The sequence below is a fragment of the Rhinatrema bivittatum genome, chromosome 5 (assembly GCF_901001135.1).
Source record: "Rhinatrema bivittatum chromosome 5, aRhiBiv1.1, whole genome shotgun sequence".
NCBI classification, from domain to species: Eukaryota; Metazoa; Chordata; class Amphibia; order Gymnophiona; family Rhinatrematidae; genus Rhinatrema; species Rhinatrema bivittatum.
In genome coordinates, this window is record NC_042619.1 from 227,271,926 (window position 1) to 227,290,802 (window position 18,877).

At 45.8% G+C, this 18,877-nt stretch overlaps 1 protein-coding gene across 1 annotated transcript in view; it reads left to right on the plus strand.

Annotated features, from left to right (window-relative positions):
• The window catches only part of SMS (spermine synthase), a 147,992-nt gene extending 129,346 nt beyond the window's left edge, over positions 1-18,646 (plus strand). Inside the window, exon 11 of the mRNA XM_029603399.1 lies at positions 15,681-18,646. Within this exon, the coding sequence (XP_029459259.1) occupies positions 15,681-15,723 (43 nt within the window). The 3' untranslated portion in view covers positions 15,724-18,646. The remainder of the gene's footprint in view (positions 1-15,680) is intronic.
• Positions 18,647-18,877: the final 231 nt, after the last annotated feature.

Sequence of the window (18,877 nt, forward strand, 5' to 3'; positions counted from 1 at the left end):
ACAGATGGGTGACATCAGATGGAACCCCGCACAGAAAACTTTTGTCAACGTTTCCTGAACTTTGACCGACACACTGAGCATACCCAGCATGCCACTATCCGCGCGTCCACACGAGGTCCCCCTTAGTCTCTTTTTTTTCCCGTGGTGATAGTTGTCTCACGGTTTTCGGAGCTCTGTTCTTTAAGTATCTTTTGTGCTTAAAAACAGCTTTTTTTAATGCCAATCCTACGTTGGGTCCCCCCTTCTCCGGTCAGTGCTTTTCCCGGCATGGTAGGTATTTTTACTACTTATACCTTCTTTCCGGTCAATTCCCAGTGTGTTGCTCCTGGGTGGCCACTGGCCATCGACCATTTGCCGGCTTTTATGGCGTCTGGTTTTTGTTGGTGCCCCCCAGTGCCCGCGAACCATGTCCATCACGGATCCGCATCCTCTACCTGGGGGCATTGTACGACGTCCGAGGATGTCAGCTGTGCGATCAGATGACCCCCAAAGTCAGTCGTCCTCTGCTTGATAAAATGGAGAAACCTTTTGGGCCAAAGAAGTCCACCCCATCCACGCCAGCTTCAGAGTCTCCGACACCCAGGGGTCAAGGGGAACACACTGTCCCTTTCCACACCCCCGGCAGCTTCTTCCAAGGAGCAGAGAGCTGGTGATTGGCCCTTTCCACTGTCTGTGCTCTCTCGGACATCAGGATCCTCAGCTTCCTCAGTGCTGGGGAAAGACCGGACCGAGCACCGTGGAAAGTCCCATAAGCCATTGGTGCATGGCTCTGGTTCTGGTGTGGCACCAGCGGTAGCTGTGCCGCCACCAAAGAGAGCCTGTGACAAGGAGGCCCATCCTTCGACAAGCCAGCGAGTCCTAGGCATTCTCCACTGTTAGCGGTGCCTGGCACCGAGCCTGCTCGGGGTTCCATGGAGGCTCCGGTGATACCTCACCCCCCTATCGGACTTCCAGGAGGAGTTGGATCGCGGGGTGCAGTGTGTGCTGCTCCAAGCCCTGCAGGGTGTTGAGCTGCCACCTGTGCCGGCCCCCATACCAGTGCTGGCGCCTGTGCCATCTCTTAGTGCCCCTGTTCAAGCGTCTGGACGTCCTTCTCAGTGTCCTTCCGACACAACCGGTGCCCAGGAGCTCTTTGGTTCCCCAGCGATCACCGATGCCCTCCTTGGATCAGATTCCCATCACGTGGTCCTCCAAGGAGGAGGACATGTAGCGGCCGTCGATGCCATCTGGTCCTTTGGTCCCAAGACCACAGTTCCTGGAGCCGGTGTCAGGGACATCTGGTCTCTCTCAGCCATCGGTGCCATCGCTGCTGATGGGGCTCCTGGTACCCTCTGTGCCGCCAGGGCCTTCAGTGCCCAGGCCTCAGGGTTTAGACAGGCTTCTTCCATGCAGGCCTCCCTGGGAACTTTAGCGAGGAGGAAGGCCCATATGACCCTTGGAGAGATGATTCCTCCGAGTCCTCCTCTGAAACCTCTGGTGATCTCCTCTCAGAACCCTCTCCACCAGAAGAAAGGCGTCTGTCTCCTTCGGAGGATCTCTCTCTTGCAGTTTTTGTGCAGGCCATGGCTGAAGCCACCCCCTTCCAACTCCTCATGAAGGAGAATGCCACCATAAGATGCTGGAAGTGCTCCAGTTAGTCAGTGCCCCAAAGGAGATAGTGGCTGTTCAGTCCATGACATCTTCAAGGAGCTCCTTAGGATATGGGAACACCCAATATCGATTCTTCCCATGAATAGGAAGGCAGACGCCACCTATTTGGTACAGCAAGCCTTAGGGTTCGAACGACGCCATCTCCCTCACTAGTCAGTGGTAGTAAAGTCGGCTCTTAAAAAGGCCAAATGCTCCCACACCCATGCCACCGCCCCTCCGGGCTGGGGACACAGAGAGCTGGATGCTTTGGGTAGGAAAGTCTTTCAGGGCGCTATGCTCATTGCCCATATCTCCTCCTACGAGTTATATATGACCCAATACAACCGGAACCTGTGAAAACAAGTCCCAAGAACTTGCTGAACACCTGCCGCAGCAACAACAGGAGTCGTTCTCTGCAGTTGTTCAACAGGGTCTAGAAGCTGGAAAATATGAGGTGAGATCCACATGTTTTCGAAACAGCAGCCAGAGTGGCCACAGTGGGGATTGGCACCCATAAGATAGCCTGGCTCCATGCCTCAGATCTTCATCCAGAGATACAGGAGAAATTGGCAGACCTCCTCTGTACAGGAGAGAATCTCTTCAGGGATAAGGTTAGGGAATGCGGTAGCTCAATTGAAGTATCACTATGAAACCCTTCAACAGCTGTCAGCTACCGCTTCCAATCCACTGTCCTTGGCCAATCTATCCTACACAACCTCTTCCAGGCTTAAACCCAACTCTTCCTACCTAAGGCCCTTAATTTGAACCAGGCTATCTCCCTATTGATCAACAGCACCGCAGTTGTTGTGCCCATTGGCACCTTCTTCGGAACCTTTTGATCTTGGTTATTACTGGGAGCAGCCTGGAGCTTGGTAATCACCCATCTGTGAGGAATACCATCCTGCTTGTCCTAGGAGAAAGCGCAGTTGCTTACCTGTAACAGGTGTTCTCCTAGGACAGCAGGATGTTAGTCTTCAGGAAACCTGTCCACCACCCTATGGAGTTGGGTTTTTCCTGTGTTTAGTTTTTTGCTAGTGATTTTTTTCTATATTACAAGACTGAAGGAGGGACCTCACATGGATGCGCGGATAGTGGCATGTTAGGCATGCTCAGTGTGCAACTCGGTTCTAGAAACATTGACAAAAATTTCCTGTGCCAGGCTCCATCTGATGATGTCACCCATCTGTGAGGACTAACATCCTGCTGCCCTAGGAGAAAACCTGTTACAGGTAAGCAAGTGCGCTTTTTCGATTATGGATATCAAGTGAGTGAACAGACGGTGTGCTACCATGCATGCATTGAGCAGGTGCTCTGCAGTTTTGAGCTAAATACCCATTGCGGAAGGGTTGTGCTCTTGTCCCTGAAAGGAGCTCTAACCATTTACTACATTTGCCTTAGTGTGGATTGTGGCACAAACTCAGGCTAGGCTATAATTTTATTCTCATTTCTAATTATCCTTCTCTCACATCTGTACTATTTTCCCAGTCCCCACCTTTCACCCTACATTATATAAGCTAAAAACTCAGTGACCTCCTGTGATGTAGTAACATAAGAAATTGGCTCATTCAGTCTTTTCAGTTGAGGTTCTTTCACTTTGGATAGATGACTGTACAACACCCATATGAAACCTGACATTGGTTCTCCTACTCACACCCCATGTTGTACCTAAACTTTCAGTGCATTTCCAACCATTGCCCTCTGTCGATTTCAAGCTTGACCAGACTCTATTAATGTACTATCCACCACCTCTTTCCCTGGTAGGCATTTTCAGGCCTTATCTTTCTCTGTGATTTTTACAAGATCAATACTAAATCCAGCATCCAAGTTCTCCCCAATGTGTCAGCACTAAGCTTTCTAACACTCTGGATAGCCACCAAAACCAACAAGGCAATGGTCCAAGCCATCCAGCCTTCCCATAGTCATTGAAGTATGGGTTTAACCAATTTCAGGTTAACCCAAGGCTACTTTAAGCCAGATGCATTAACATCACTGCTGTTAGCGTTGTAACCACTGCTCCATGCAGATTACCACATTTGGCCTCCCACCTTGGCCTTGGTGCCACTAGTCTATACTTCCACTCTCCCTTCAGTTTCTGAATGTCAGAATTGTTTATCCCATGTCTTTTTGAAATCTGTTAATATTTTAACCTCCACCACCCTTTCCATGAAAAAATATTTTCTTACATTGTTCCTTGAATATATCTCCTCGTAACTTTGATCATGACCCCTACTTCTGTAACTTTCTTTGCATTGCAAAAGGGTTGCTTGTGTGTTTATTAATACCTTTCAAGTATTTAAACTTTCTCTCATATCCTCACTCTCATACTTCCTCTCTTAGTCTCGTGTCATACAGCATAAATTGGCTGGCGGAGGCTATAAAAGAGATTCGATTTGCTGATGCAAGTGTGTGGAAGGAGCATGCTATTAACTATCAGGTTTACATTCAGACAACGTAAAATGTTGCATAGATTTGTTTTTGAAAAGAAAGTGTTTAAGGGAATGCTTTTTCAGGATCTTTAAATGCCAATGATTTATTTTGCTTTGGAAACTGTTGATTGTAGAGCTTTGCAGGAAGAGCGGGGCAGTAGCCTTTTATTTAAGCTCCGCTGGCATACACATCAAAGTGAGCATCTTTATTTTTAGCTCTGTCTCGGGCTTTGTATTTCCTTTTCTTTGTTTTGGGAGACTCTCTTTATTCTCCTCCTATTTTAAGTATTTAAGCTTAGTGACACTTTTGTGACGTTCACCTGCTTGTAAGTGCAGAAACACAGCCTGTCTAATCCCATTTGAAACCAGATAGCACTAGTAAGTGCTGCAGGACAGTAACAAAATGCATGTACATAAGTGTCCCACATACAGCAAAGGGTCGCTCTTCCTGTGTGCTTTTGGTGCCAAAAAACCCTCTATCCTTCTTTTGGCTGTTTTCCCCTAGGACAGCGATGGCAAACTCCAGTCCTCAAGTGCCACAAACAGGCCAGGTTTTCAGGATGTCCACAATGAATATGCATATGAGAGATTTGCATGCACTGCCTCCGTTGTATGCAAATCTATCTTATGCATATTCATTGTGGATATCCTGAAAACCTGGCCTTTTTGTGGCACTCGAGGACTGGAGTTCGCCATCACTGCCCTAGGAGATCATCATTTATAGTTACAGAAACAGTGATGAGTATGACTTGACAATGGTAAGAAATCCCTCCAAAGGCAAGAAGAGCTATAACTGTTGCTCACTGCAGTTGCAAAGAAAACAAATATGACCACTTGTTAAGTAATAAAAGATAAATAGACCAAAGCTTGATGGTTTTCCTTCATGTCATCAAGTCAAGTTTGGTTTAAATTAATGTAGTGGAACTTGCAGCTGATTGGTGGTAGAAATGCTGGCTCTGAGGATAGATAATTGCATGTTGCCCTTGTTAAAGGGTTCTCAGCTCGGGCAGAGCCAGTAGAAGGTTTCTGGCTGCCTTGAGCAACTTCAAAATTTGGCACACCCTCTTACTGACGGTACTGTTGATGCCTTACCCTCTCTTGCTGATGGTGCCCAGCCGCAGGACCTCTACTGCTGCTGGCATGTTCCTGCTTTTACCTGGGGCTCACCACTGCTAACACATCTGCTGAACTCCTCAAATGTACATTTGTGTGATTTCCAGGTGCCTGAACACAGGCACTGTGAGCTGCCACTTAGACCCTGCTTTTCCTCTTACTTTGAAAGTGTGCTGGAGTTGGGTCTGCGACATTGCAGAGGTTGTGAGTATGCCAGTGCCCACAATCTGAAACATGGCTGACCAATATGGCAGGGATAAAAAGAAGAGGGTCCAGTGAGGAGTAAGGGGGCCAAGACTGAGGAGCTGAGGAAGTTTCAGGAGAGGGTGGCAGCAGAAGACAGTTGTGACTCCTTTTACAGCTTGCCACTTGAGTCATGGTGGCCCTGAGAAGAAACTCTGTAATGCACATTTAGACAGCATTTAAAAAAAAATATTTCCAAAATTACATAATATTTAAATTGAAAATGTAAAAAAAAAGATCATTTTTACCTTTCTTTCTCCCCACATTGTACTGTCTTCTCTCATCTTTTGGCTTCTCTTGATTCCTTTCCCTCTTTTCTTTCCATTTTACTTTTCCTTCTATGACTTCCCTTTCTCCAGTCATCTCTTCCTCCAGCTGATTTTGTTTCTCTTACCTGTCATGTCTGCCTATATCTCTCCTGTCTGCTTTTCTTCCATCTGTTAGAACTCCACACCTCATTTTTTCATCTCTTACATTTTTACCTCACCCTTCTGTTTCATTGTATTCTTCTCTCACATATTCCCTGTTCTGACTCCCATCCAATTATCTATACTTTACCCCCTTCCCAGCTCTTTCTCCCTCTTTCCCTTAATCCTTTCTAGCCTTTCAGTTATGTCTCCTTCAAACCCTCACTAACTTTCTATTCGCCTTCCTCATGCCCCCTCCCTCTCCTTTTGTACCCCATGTCATTTTTTTCCACAAACGTGGCCTGTATGGGAGGGTGGCAAGAAGGAAGCCACTGCTGAAGAAAAGTCTTTCAATGTGCCTGCATGGCATTTGTAAAGAAATTCTTGGGGGACACTGCATATAGATGTGGGAGAAGGTTTTGTGGTCAGCTGACACCAACATGGAACTCTGATCTGAATTGTAAGTGATATGTGTCATAAAACAAAGACCGCACATCGCCCTGCTAACACCATCCCTACAGTAAAGCATGGTGGTTTGTAGCATTATATTGTTGGGATGCTTTGCACTGCAGCAGCCTGGACAGAGAGACATGCGAAGACTGAGGGAAAGATGGATGGTGCAAAGTACAGGCAGATCCTAGAGGAGAACCTGTTCCAATCTGCCATGGACCTGGGGCAGGAGAGAAAATTCACCTTTCAGCAGGGCAATGATCCTAAGCACAAAGGAAAAGCAGCAATGAAGAATATCAGCAAGAAAAAAGTAAATGCCCTTGAGTGGTCCAGTCAAAGCCAAGACCTGAATCCAATAGAAAATCTTTGGTTAGACTTGAAAACTGCAGTCTATCCCCCAAACAACTTGAAAGAGCTTGAGCTCTTCTGCCTAAAAGAATGAGCAGAATGTGCACCTTCCAGCTGTGCTAAATTGGTAGATATTTATCCTGAACAACTCATGGCTGCTGTTGCTGCAAAAGGAGTTTTCACCAAGCGTTGAGTCGAAGGGTGTGAAGACTTCTACAATCAAGATTTTTTTTTTTTGTTTTTATTTAAATTTCTCATAACCCGCTTATTGCAGCTGCCAGCCATTCTATGTGGGAGTCACTCTAACTATACTAAAGAGGAAAGTTTCTCTCTCATCTCTGCACAGTCTATTGGTCAAACAGAAGGCGGAATAGAGCCTCTCTCCTCCCCTGCTGTGGCTTGAATGGCGCACTTTGAACCTTGTGGTTTAAACTATGATGCTCGGGCCAGAGACAGTGAAAAGCTGCTGCGGTGCTCCTCCTCCTGCGGTTTGGTTGATAGAGCCGGCGAGTGAGGAGGGGGCCAGGGAGAGAGTGAGCTGGGAGGTTATGAGGAGGGGGGAAGACGACAAACCAATCGGGAGTGGGTGGGAATGAACCAGAGTGTGAGAGATTGGGGGGGGGGGGAGTGAACCAGGGTGAGTATGAGGTTTGGGAGTAAACAAGGGTGACTGTGTGGAGTTCATGAGGGGAACCAGAGTGAACGAGGGCACAGATTGTGTGTGTGGGGGGGGGGGGGGGGGGGAGGGTGCGAGTGAGTGAGTGAATCAGGGTGAATGAGGGGTTTTGGGAAGGTAGTTGAGTGAGGAGTTCATGGGGGTGAGTGAGGGGTCATGGGAGAGAAAGAGGGAGAGTTAGGGATCAAAGGGGCTTTGGAAGTGGGGATAAGAGGAAGGGGTTGATTCTGCTACCACCCATCTCAATTACACACTTCCTACACTTCACAGTATTTCCCGTTCTTGGACAGGCTTTTATTACTAGCGTTTCTATAATTGTTCTTTCATGATGAAAGTGTAGAGGAAGATGTAGATATTTTGATTGGTATTTTTTAGATGAGATGTTAGTACAGGTATATGCATTTAAGGTATTTCTTTAGATACGATAATCTTATCAACATACTGTAAACTTTAAAAGCTTTGGCTACTTTAGCAGGGGATCTCAATCTTTCATAGAAATGTCAGAGCAGCCTAGACCTAGATTAGTTATTTCCTTTGTGTATCTTGTTCTGGAAATTGGTCTTCAACTCTCCGTACATTTTAATTGAATTTACAAGTTGGTTTTTAATACAATTTCCATTCTGTCTGGTGAAAATATTAATTCATCTGGGAGGATACTACCACCACATTGCCTAAAATATTTGATCTAATTAATGATGCAGCAAAAAACAAAAAAAGATTGCAGTTAAACACCTGGGATATGTCATCAGATTTTCTGAAAAATTTGAAGTTACATTTTTCAGCTGCAACAGCTTTCTCGTAATATGTCAAATGTGCTATATTCCACCAAGTTTATATTTCTAAGAAGAAGCTATCCTGCCAGTTAAGGGTGGGTTTCAAGCCTAAGGATGGTAAAAAAAAAATTGTTTTATTTTTTAATTACAGGTAGCAATATCTCCATCAGTGCCCTCATTTTCCAAATAATGCATTTGGATAAAGTAGTGTGGCTGCTGCTTTAGACCACTTGATTGCACAGAAATAACAATTAAGAGCAATACCTTTTAATTGGACTAACTTAATGCATTTTGTGACTATCCTTTGGAAGTGACACTCATCTCTTCAGGTCAAAACTCACTTGTGGATTATACCTCCATCGAAAGCTGGTCAAGAAACATTAGTCGTATAAATAAATACGGAGATACATTTATTTATTTATTTTTTTTATGACCTCTATTTCCACATACACATGATAATTTGAACTGAAAACTCATGTTGGATATTCATTCATTATATCCTTTATTTAAAATTTCTTATTGATTGCTTCCCTATCACATAAGAGTTGTCGAGGCAGAGAGTACACAAAAGCATGAAACATATCAATCAGAAAAAAAACATAGCATGTACTGATTACACATTCCACAGCATCTATAATACCACTTCCCAAGTTACACAGCTCCATAATTCAGGAGTTTAATCCTTCCCCACGCTTCCATGCAAACTTGCTTTGTATTGTTACAGAAATATAACGAGTGTCCCCATTTCTGTCTTCCAAAACCAACATTTATTTTTTTTTTATGATTGTGGAGTTTGAAGATTTTTTTTTTCTCCAGCATCCAGGCTGCCCTATGAAGCTCATAAAATACAGTATCTCTAAGTGAGGGATGCAAATATCAAAATCCACAATGACTTGTTCCAGAATTACTTTATTGTGCTGCTGTTTGGGGTTTTTTTTTGTCTGCCTGTTTTTTGTTTTTTTTTTAAGCTGGTTTCAATTTTTGTTAATCTGATTGTTCCCTCTGGGTTATGTGCATCATCTCTTACAAATACACACCTTTATCCAGGTTGATTTTGGATACCAGAAGGATGAAACTAGGGTCTTCTTTCCCTCTATTGGAGTTCTGTATTTTGATTGATAATAACTGGAAACACAGCTACCATGGATAAACCTGCATTACGACAGTGTTAGTAAGTCAAGGCCTTCATCACTGTCCCCCCGCCCCCCCCCCCCCCTTCCATCCTTCAGATATCTACCATGAATAGCCATAAGGGTTGTGTGTGTGTATAATCATGTGAGTATATATAAAATATGTATACTAAGATAATTTGGTCTTACAGTTACCATGAAAGCCAAACACAGTTGAGTCTCCAGGCTTGAGTTTAGGGATGGCTGTGAGCAGGTTTGGCCTGTGCGCACGTAACGACTTGATAAAGGTCACTACAGCAGTGATCAAGCAATTCTCACAGGACAAGCAGGATGGTTGTCCTCACAAATGGGTGACATCGAGGATGGAGCCCACCACGGAAAACTTCTGTCAAAGTTTAAACAGAACTTTGACTGGCCCCTACTGGGCATGCCCAGCAAGGCACTGACCCTGCAGCCAGCAGGGGTCTCCCTTCAGTCTTCTTTTTTCCGCGCAGCAGTTGCCACGCGGTGAAAGGAGCTCTCTAACCACGTTCCTGACAGGAATTTGGAAGTTAATTTCCTAAGAAAATTTGCCCCTCAGGGGTCTCCCTTCGACAAATTTTTAGTCATCTTACGGAACCCGGTAAGTTTTTTGCCTTTTTCCATCGACTACCGTCGAATTTGGCCCTTGAGGCCTGTTGGCACTTACCGATCCCCAGCCTAAATTTTGGCTTCAGGCCATGGCAACGGGGTTCCGCCGTTGTCCGGATTGTACCCGGACTATGTCCATCACAGACCCCCACAGGGTTTGTGTGATGTGTTTGGGTAGTGAGCATGATGTCCTGACTTGCACCAAATGTGCCTTAATGACACCCAAGGGTCGCAAAGCCAGGATGGAGAAGATGGGGCTCCTCTTCCATGCACCCACCCCAACGCCATCGATAGCATCGACGTCATCGGAACCGGCACCGTCGAAGTTGTACCATCATCGTCAACCCTCCGGTGACCGTCCGCCATCGATCGCTTCTCGGCCGTCGACTCCCGTCCCTTCCCCGGATGGGCGAGGGGATCGGAAGGAAAAGCACCGCTATCGACGGCACAAATCTCGGCCTGTCGAGGATCCACAGCCATCGCCCTCTGCTCAAGCCGAGCCACCGACAAAGAAGCCGCGAACAGACCGGACACCCTCCACGTCTCGTTCGCAGGCATCGAGGAAACCCTCACCCTCCCGGGGTGCGGGGGCCGTGATCCCACCGGTTACGGTGGTCCCTCCGGCCCTGCCTCAGCCTCCCTCTCCCGTCGAGCCGGGTATGGTTACCCCTGGTCTCCGGGCAGAACTGGACCGGCTGGTTCAGGAGGCCATCGAGAAAGCGATGAAGAAATTGCAACCTCCATCGGCACAGTCTCCGGCACCGGTTCCCAGTGCCGCCCCCCGGCACCGACACCGGCACCGGCTTCGCCACCGAGGAGGGAACCGACCACCGAACCGTTGATACAAGCGCTAGCACCGCTACTGAGCCGTATGGAGGCGCTCATGACGGCCCTTCCATCGGTGATTCCAGTGCCATCGACAACACCACAGTCTCCGACTGGATTTTCATCGGCAGGAGAAACACCGTTCCGGATTCCCCTTCCGGGGTGGTTCCATCGGTGCCTTCTGGTATATCTCCACCGATATATCCTTCGGTTCCATCCATTCCACGCCAGGCAACCGATTCCATCGACAGCACCGAAGCCATCGATGCCATTTCTGGTTCCACCTACGGCACCGATTCCACCTCGGTTTCCATCGATGCCTTTAGAGCCTCAGCCAGGTCCATCAGGGTTACAAACCCCACTTGATCCCTACGATACCTGGGGTGATGATGATGATACATCTTCTGACACGGATTTGCCTTCGCCTCCATCTCCTACAGAGAGTAGAAAAAGATCTCCTCCTGAGGATCTATCTTTCATTAATTTTGTGAAAGAGATGTCAGAAGTTGTACCTTTTCAACTACAATCTGAAGCTGATGACAGACACCAGATGATGGAACTCCTTCAATTTCTGGATGCTCCAAAAATCATCGCTTCCATCCCTATACACCAGGTGTTTTTGGATCTGCTCAAGAAAACTGGGAATCTCCTTCATCAGTGTCCCCAGTTAACAAAAAAAGCTGACTCCACCTACCTTGTCCAGTCAGCACCAGGTTTCCAAAAACCTCAACTGGATCATCGCTCTGTTGTTGTTGAGTCCGCGCAGAAGAAGGCCAAGCGTCTTAAGCCACACTCTCTTCTACCCCACCTACCAGGGACAACAAGTTCCTAGATAGTGTTGGACGGAAAGTCTATCATGGAGCTATGTTGATTTCACGCATAGCTTCATATCAACTTTATATGACTCAGTACAACAGAGCCATCCTTAAGCAGATGCAAGACTATGCTGACACGTTACCAGACCAATACCAACCGCAGCTTCAAGCCCTTCTTCACAAGGGATTTGAGGCAGGGAAGCACGAGATTAGGACTGCCTACGACATATTCGATGCTTCCACAAAAGTTTCAGCCACAGCCATCTCAGCCAGACGTTGGGCTTGGTTAAAATCATCCAACCTTCGCCCAGAGGTTCAGGATCGTCTTGCTGATTTACCCTGCTTAGGCGATAATTTGTTTGGAGAGCAAATTCAGCAGATTGTGGCGGAGTTGAAAGACCACCATGAGACGTTGAAACAACTCTCATCTGTCCCACCTGAACTGACCTCCAAGCAACCGCAAAAGAAAGACTCTAAGAAGTCATTCTTTCGACCACGCCGTTATTACCCTCCATCGGCCAGGCCTCGTCCAGCTCGATCCTCTACTAGGCCTCAGCCGCGTCAGCCTAGGAAACAAAGGCCTACTGTAGCCCCTCCTCCTGGGCCTGCGGCTGGCCTTTGTCTCCCCTGTAGGGAACACATGCCAAACCCCTCTTCCGGACATCCCTGTAGGAGGTCGACTGTACCATTTTCTACAACCTTGGTTGCAGATCACCTCAGATCAGTGGGTGCTAACAATTATCGCACAGGGTTACCACCTCAACTTCATAACTCTTCCGGCAGACTCCCCGCCTCTTCAAGCGTGGAGTCTATCCACCCATTTGGCTCAATTACAACAGGAAGTATCTCTTCTTCTGCAATCAAATGCTATAGAACCCGTTCCTCCCTCTCAACGAGGCAAGGGATTCTATTCCAGATACTTCCTAATACCAAAGAAATCGGGGGGACTACGTCCCATTTTGGACCTTCGAGCCCTCAACAAATACCTTCAAAAAGAGAAGTTCAAAATGGTAACCCTAGGCGCGCTGCTCCCTCTGCTACAAAGAGGGGATTGGCTGTGCTCTCTCGACCTCAAGGACGCTTATACCCACATTGCGATCACACAATCCCATCGCAAATATCTGCGGTTTCTAGTTGGCCACGACCATTATCAATACCGTGTCCTCCCTTTCGGTCTAGCTTCTGCCCCACGAGTCTTTACCAAATGTCTCGTAGTGGTAGCAGCATTCCTCAGGAAGGAAGGTGTCCACGTCTACCCATACCTGGACGATTGGCTAATCAGGGCCTCCACCCAACAGATAGCTCAATCCTCCCTAAATTTGACAATTCAAACACTCCTTTCCTTAGGGTTTCTCGTCAATTACGAGAAATCTTGCTTAGTCCCGTCTCAAACCTTATCCTTCATTGGAGCAGACTTGGACACCTTGCAGGCAAAGGCTTACCTTCCTCTTCAGAGGGTCCACACCCTAATATCCCTGGCTCGCCAGCTCCAGTCTCAGAACACTGCCACGGCCCACCAGTTCCTCATTCTCCTAGGACACATGGCATCCTCGGTTCAAGTCACTCCCATGACCCGACTAGCCATGAGAGTAACACAATGGACTCTACGACACCAATGGATTCAAGCTTTTCAGCCTCTGTCCTCCATAGTCACAGTCACACAAGCGCTGCGCCTATCCTTAACCTGGTGGACAACTCAGGTCAACCTCCTTCAGGGCTTACCCTTTCTTCCACCGGACCCGCAAGTAATCCTAACCACCGACGCTTCTCACATCGGTTGGGGAGCCCATGTGGACGACTTTCAAACCCAAGGGTTATGGTCCAACGAGGAAGCCGAACACCAGATCAATTTCCTGGAACTTCGAGCAATCCGCTATGCGCTCCGTACTTTCAAAGATCATCTCTTTCATCAGATAATCTTAATCCAGACGGACAACCAAGTGGCCATGTGGTACATAAACAAGCAGGGAGGCACAGGCTCCTTCCTTCTGTGTCAGGAAGCTGCGCAGATCTGGGCGGAAGCCCTCTCCCACTCCATGTACCTCAGGGCCACTTACCTGCCGGGAGTAGACAATGTATTGGCAGACCAGCTGAGCCGTGTCTTCCAACCGCACGAGTGGTCACTCGATCCTCTGGTAGCGACCTCTCTGTTTCACAAGTGGGGTTCTCCCCGCATAGACCTCTTTGCGTCCCCTCAGAACCACAAAGTGGACGATTACTGCTCTCTCATTCGGAGCCAACACTCTCGGCCGAGGGATGCATTCTCCCTCAAGTGGACAACCGGTCTGCTCTATGCATTCCCTCCACTTCCTCTTGTGTCAAAGACTCTCGTGAAGCTACGCCAGGACGGGGGAACCATGATCCTGATAGCACCTTACTGGCCACGCCAAGTATGGTTTCCAATACTCCAGGATCTCTCCATCCGCAGGCACATTCCTCTGGGAAAGGACCCGCATCTGCTCACTCAAAACGACGGATGCCTCCTCCATCCCAACCTCCAAGCCTTGTCCCTGACGGCATGGATGTTGAAAGGTTAGTCCTTCAGCCTTTCAACCTTTCAGATTCCGTTTCTCGGGTCCTGATAGCTTCACGAAAGCCTTCCACAAGAAAGTCTTACTCATACAAATGGAAAAGGTACACATCATGGTGCACTTCTCAGTTCCTTGATCCCCTTTCCTGTCCAATCTCCAAATTCTTGGACTATTTATGGCATCTCTCTGAATCAGGTCTTAAAACCTCTTCTATCAGAATGCATGTCAGTGCGGTAGCCGCCTTCCATAAAGGTGTACAGGGTGTCCCTATTTCAGTACAACCCCTAGTAACACGTTTCTTAAAGGCTTGCTCCATCTGAAGCCACCCTTACGTCCTCCGGCCCCATCTTGGGACCTTAACCTGGTTCTTGGTCGTCTAATGAAACCTCCTTTCGAACCTCTGCACTCCTGTGAGTTAAAGTATCTCACATGGAAAGTGTTATTCCTTTTGGCTATCACTTCAGCTCGCAGGGTTAGTGAATTACAGGCCCTAGTTACCTATCCGCCTTACACTAAGCTCCTGCAGGACCGGGCGGTACTACGCACTCACCCTAAATTTTTACCTAAGGTAGTTTCTGAGTTTCATATTAATCAATCCATCATACTACCTATCTTTTTTCCCAGGCCCCACTCCAACTCCGGGGAACAGACTCTGCATACCCTAGACTGCAAACGAGCTCTAGCTTTTTATCTAGACCGTACAGTTGCTCACAGGAAGAGCACTCAATTATTTGTCTCTTTTCATCCTAACAAGTTAGGACATCCTGTGGGTAAGCAGGCTCTTTCCTCCTGGTTGGCGGACTGCATTTCTTTTTGCTATCAGCAAGCTGGCATTCCCTTTCAAGACCGTGTGAAAGCACACTCTGTGAGGGCCATGGCGACGTCAGTGGCACACCTTCGATCGGTGCCGCTTCCTGACATCTGCAGGGCTGCAACCTGGAGTTCTCTCCATACCTTTGCAGCCCACTATTGTTTGGACAAAGCTGGAAGACAGGACTCCATCTTCGGCCAATCTGTCTTGCGTAACCTTTTTCCAACGTGATGTACCAACACCCTTCCACCTTCCCGGTAGGGTGCGGATGCCCTTTACCAAATTCCACCCCAGTTGTAGTGCCTGTTGCACGTCGTTGGGTGCATTTGGTGCAAGTCAGGACATCCTCAGCTCGGTACTCACCCATTTGTGAGGACAACCATTCTGCTTGTCCTGTGAGAAAGCAAATGTTGCTTACCTGATGTAACAGGTGTTCTCACAGGACAGCAGGATGTTAGTCCTCACGAAACCCGCCCGCCACCCCGCGGTGTTGGGTTTGTTTTGTTTTTACTTTCTAGGCACTGCCTGTAGCTTTGAAAATCAGACTGAAGGGAGACCCCTGCTGGCTGCAGGGTCAGTGCCTTGCTGGGCATGCCCAGTAGGGGCCAGTCAAAGTTCTGTTTAAACTTTGACAGAAGTTTTCCGTGGTGGGCTCCATCCTCGATGTCACCCATTTGTGAGGACTAACATCCTGCTGTCCTGTGAGAACACCTGTTACATCAGGTAAGCAACATTTGCTATTCCTTGATCCCTTTCACACCGCTTGTTTAGTGGTTAAAAAGTATAGTGTTTTCTTTTAATTCCAGGAAAACCTTTTTCTGTGGTGTTACGGTACACTGTACTTGGTTTCCGTTCCTTGACATCCTGGTGCAGATGGGTATTCTACACCATATGGAAGAGGAGCACCGGCCTATGAAGGCCATGCCCTGGGAATCTGGCACGTTACCCGGCGCACATACTGTGCAGGCTTTCTAGGAGCTGCATGCCGCTATTTTCGAACACCCTTTTCAGTCCTATGCTGTAGAGACATCCCCCCCCCCCCCCCCAACCAAACAAAAAAAAATCTTGCTGTTTGTAAATTCTATGGAGGGAGATCTGCTTTTTTTTTTTTTTTTTCTTATTTTAACTTAAACAAAAAAACATGGAAATGTATATTTTTGATGAGCTGTGCTGTTTTTATTTGATTCAGATTTTTTTTTTGTGTGAAAGTCTGCTGTAAAAGCGTGTTGACACCTGCACAGAGAGCCACCCGAATGCACTGAACCTTCAAATGTGACCCTTCCACTACTTTCTACAGAGGCTTCTATTGTGTGTCTTCACCAATCTTTTTATATATACATTTGTGCGTCCGTGTGTGTGTGTATAATATGTTTAATATACACATACAAAATCTTTGCATTCAATTCCTAAGGGTGGTTTGTATAAGATTTTGTTTTGGGTTATGGAGTTTTTTTGTTTTGTTTTCTCTCTTCTCACACTCTGAAAGTTCCTGAGATGCATTAATCTAATTAATGGTGCTTTATTGTTTTAATAGGGAACTAATTTAAAAAAAAAAATGAACAGTGCTTCCATTTGAAATATAGAAATGAGCAGATTCTCTTGCTGTCTTTAAGGCAAGTAGCTTAATTTATGTTCCTCTTTTTTTTTTTTTTTTTTCTCTAGATTTCCTAAATCTGGTTTGTAGTATTTATGTGTACCGGTAATTTGCTTTTGGTGTGTTTTGTTTTGTTTTTGTTTTGAGAAGGGAGGAAACATTTGTTGGAGGCTTCCTTAATCCCCATTGGGAGAGTGTTAAACCCCCATTGCATCTGGTTTTCTGAGGGATTTTTTTTTTGTTTGTTTTAGCTTCAGTATAAATGAACATTGGGCTAACAAGCTGCACCTTCAGCACCCTAAATCTGAAGATGCGTCCTTTTTCTTTCCCCTGTGAGCCTTGGACGATTGTGAAACTGAGACCTCCGTTTGACAGATGTTTGGTTTTCCTTGAGGACACGATAGCCAGGGGGATGCTGTCGTATGTTGGAGGCAAAGGCTGTTTAAAAAGCATGAGAGGAAAAGAAATGCTCTTTCTTGTATGTGCTGTAGATTGAGCCCAAAACTAGAAGCAAATATACTTAAAAGTTGCTTTATCCACTTTTCACAAAGACATTTTTGATTGGAACTCAGATGGCATAGATCTGGTATTTTAATATTTTTAGTGCTTCCCTGAAGTGCACGTTACATTGAACTATAGTGCAGATTGGTAACAGGATCCCTATTTTCTTTTGGAAATATATGCCTGTCTGTGGGCAACCTGCAAGTATTTCCAGGTAATTTCAGGTTTTAGAGGGGGGGGGCAGGGGAGATCGCTACATTATAGTGGCCCGCTATGCATAATTTTTTTGTTTAAAAAAAAATACATTTATTGTACTTTGCTGCAGATATGAAAGGTAAACATATGTCTGATCTATATCAAGATGCTCAAAATGTCATTGCTAGATTGAGAATGGAACTAGGAGTCCTTAAGTTGTTTTCCCCTTATTCAAAAATCATAAAAATTCTTTCTCTAAACAAATTGCAATATTTGCCATAACAGATGTGAAACAGCAGGCTTTTCTAAGTTTACGTCATGGTTGCAACATTTTGTGCCATGTAAACAGAGAAGGTCTAGTTGTTGTTTATGGGTTGCACATAAGAACATTGCTTGACTGTGATAATCTTGAAATCTGTCTCAAAAATATTCATAAGAATTGCCAGACTGGGTCAGCGCAAAGGTCCATCTAGCGAAGTGTCCTTTCTCTGACCATGGCAAGCAGCAGGTGCTTGGGGGGAATGCATAAGAACAAGGGAATTAGGTTGAGGGCGGAGTATTGAACCCAAGGCGACATCCCAGACTGTTGTGTTAAATAGCCTATGACTGATCTGTCTTCGTAGATTTGTTTAATCCCCTTTTGAACCCAGTTACATAGTAACATACATAGAAGATAGCAAAAAAAAAAAAAAAAAGGACTTGTAGAGCCATCTGCTCTATTTGCATCCATGACTTCTTGTGGTGGTGAATTCCATAAACTAATTCTGTATAAAGAGCACATTGCTTTAAACCTGCCTGATGAATCATTGGTTACCCCCTCATTCTTGTATTTTGGCAGCAGTGAATAATAGTTCCTGGTGTATGTTCTTCAAGCCTTTCATGAATTTATATATGCCTGTGTCATATGAGCCTCCTCCCCTTCTGCTCTTGCAAGAGATCTAGGTTCCTGAACGGTCAATATAGCAACTCTACTGAGATCTGTTTAAAACGAATTCTCTGGTGGAGAGGGGGGCCATTCGTTATATTTTGATGAAAAAATCTACATTTGGTGTATACGTAAAATTAAAAAAATTTATTTTTGGATGATCAAATACATTTTTTTTTTTTAAAATGTCACTATTGCCCCAAACGTAATGAAGAAATGCTTCAGAATGCAGTACTGTTATCATCCTTTGTGAATTTGTTTTGTGATTTCTCATTCTCGTAATTGTTTTTCTCGTTTAATTAAATCTCTGTCTTTGCGATTGTGAGATTGCACACATGAGACGCAGAGACGGGAAGAAAAGTGTTTTCAGAGTTAGAATTGGCTTTATGAACTGATATTGTATCAATTCTGAACTGTGCACATAATGTAGTGCTGATTGAGATGGGGTGTGTATGTGTTTATTTTTTATTTTTGACTCTTTGCACTAAATGCTGCTTCCACCTAGAAATGTGATACATATTTAAAAACTTGATTGCTAGTGATTTGACTGTGCTGAGAGACGACTACTGGCATTGTATCTACTGCACTAGTGCGGCATCTATGTTAAATAAAGGTACGCAGTTATGTGTGTGACTAAATTGTCTTCATTTTTTATTTCCAGTATCATCCATTTAAAGTTGTTACCGAGTGTAAAAAGTCTATATCAAGTTTGTGTTACCTAGAAAGCCTGCGATATGTACAGAAAATCCTAGCTGCAAAGAAGTGACGAGGAAAACCAGAAATCAGTTGGAATTTATGGTTTTGGAAAAGGAAGTAAACTGTTCCTTGCTGCCATCATTATTCTGTGTCTGTTGA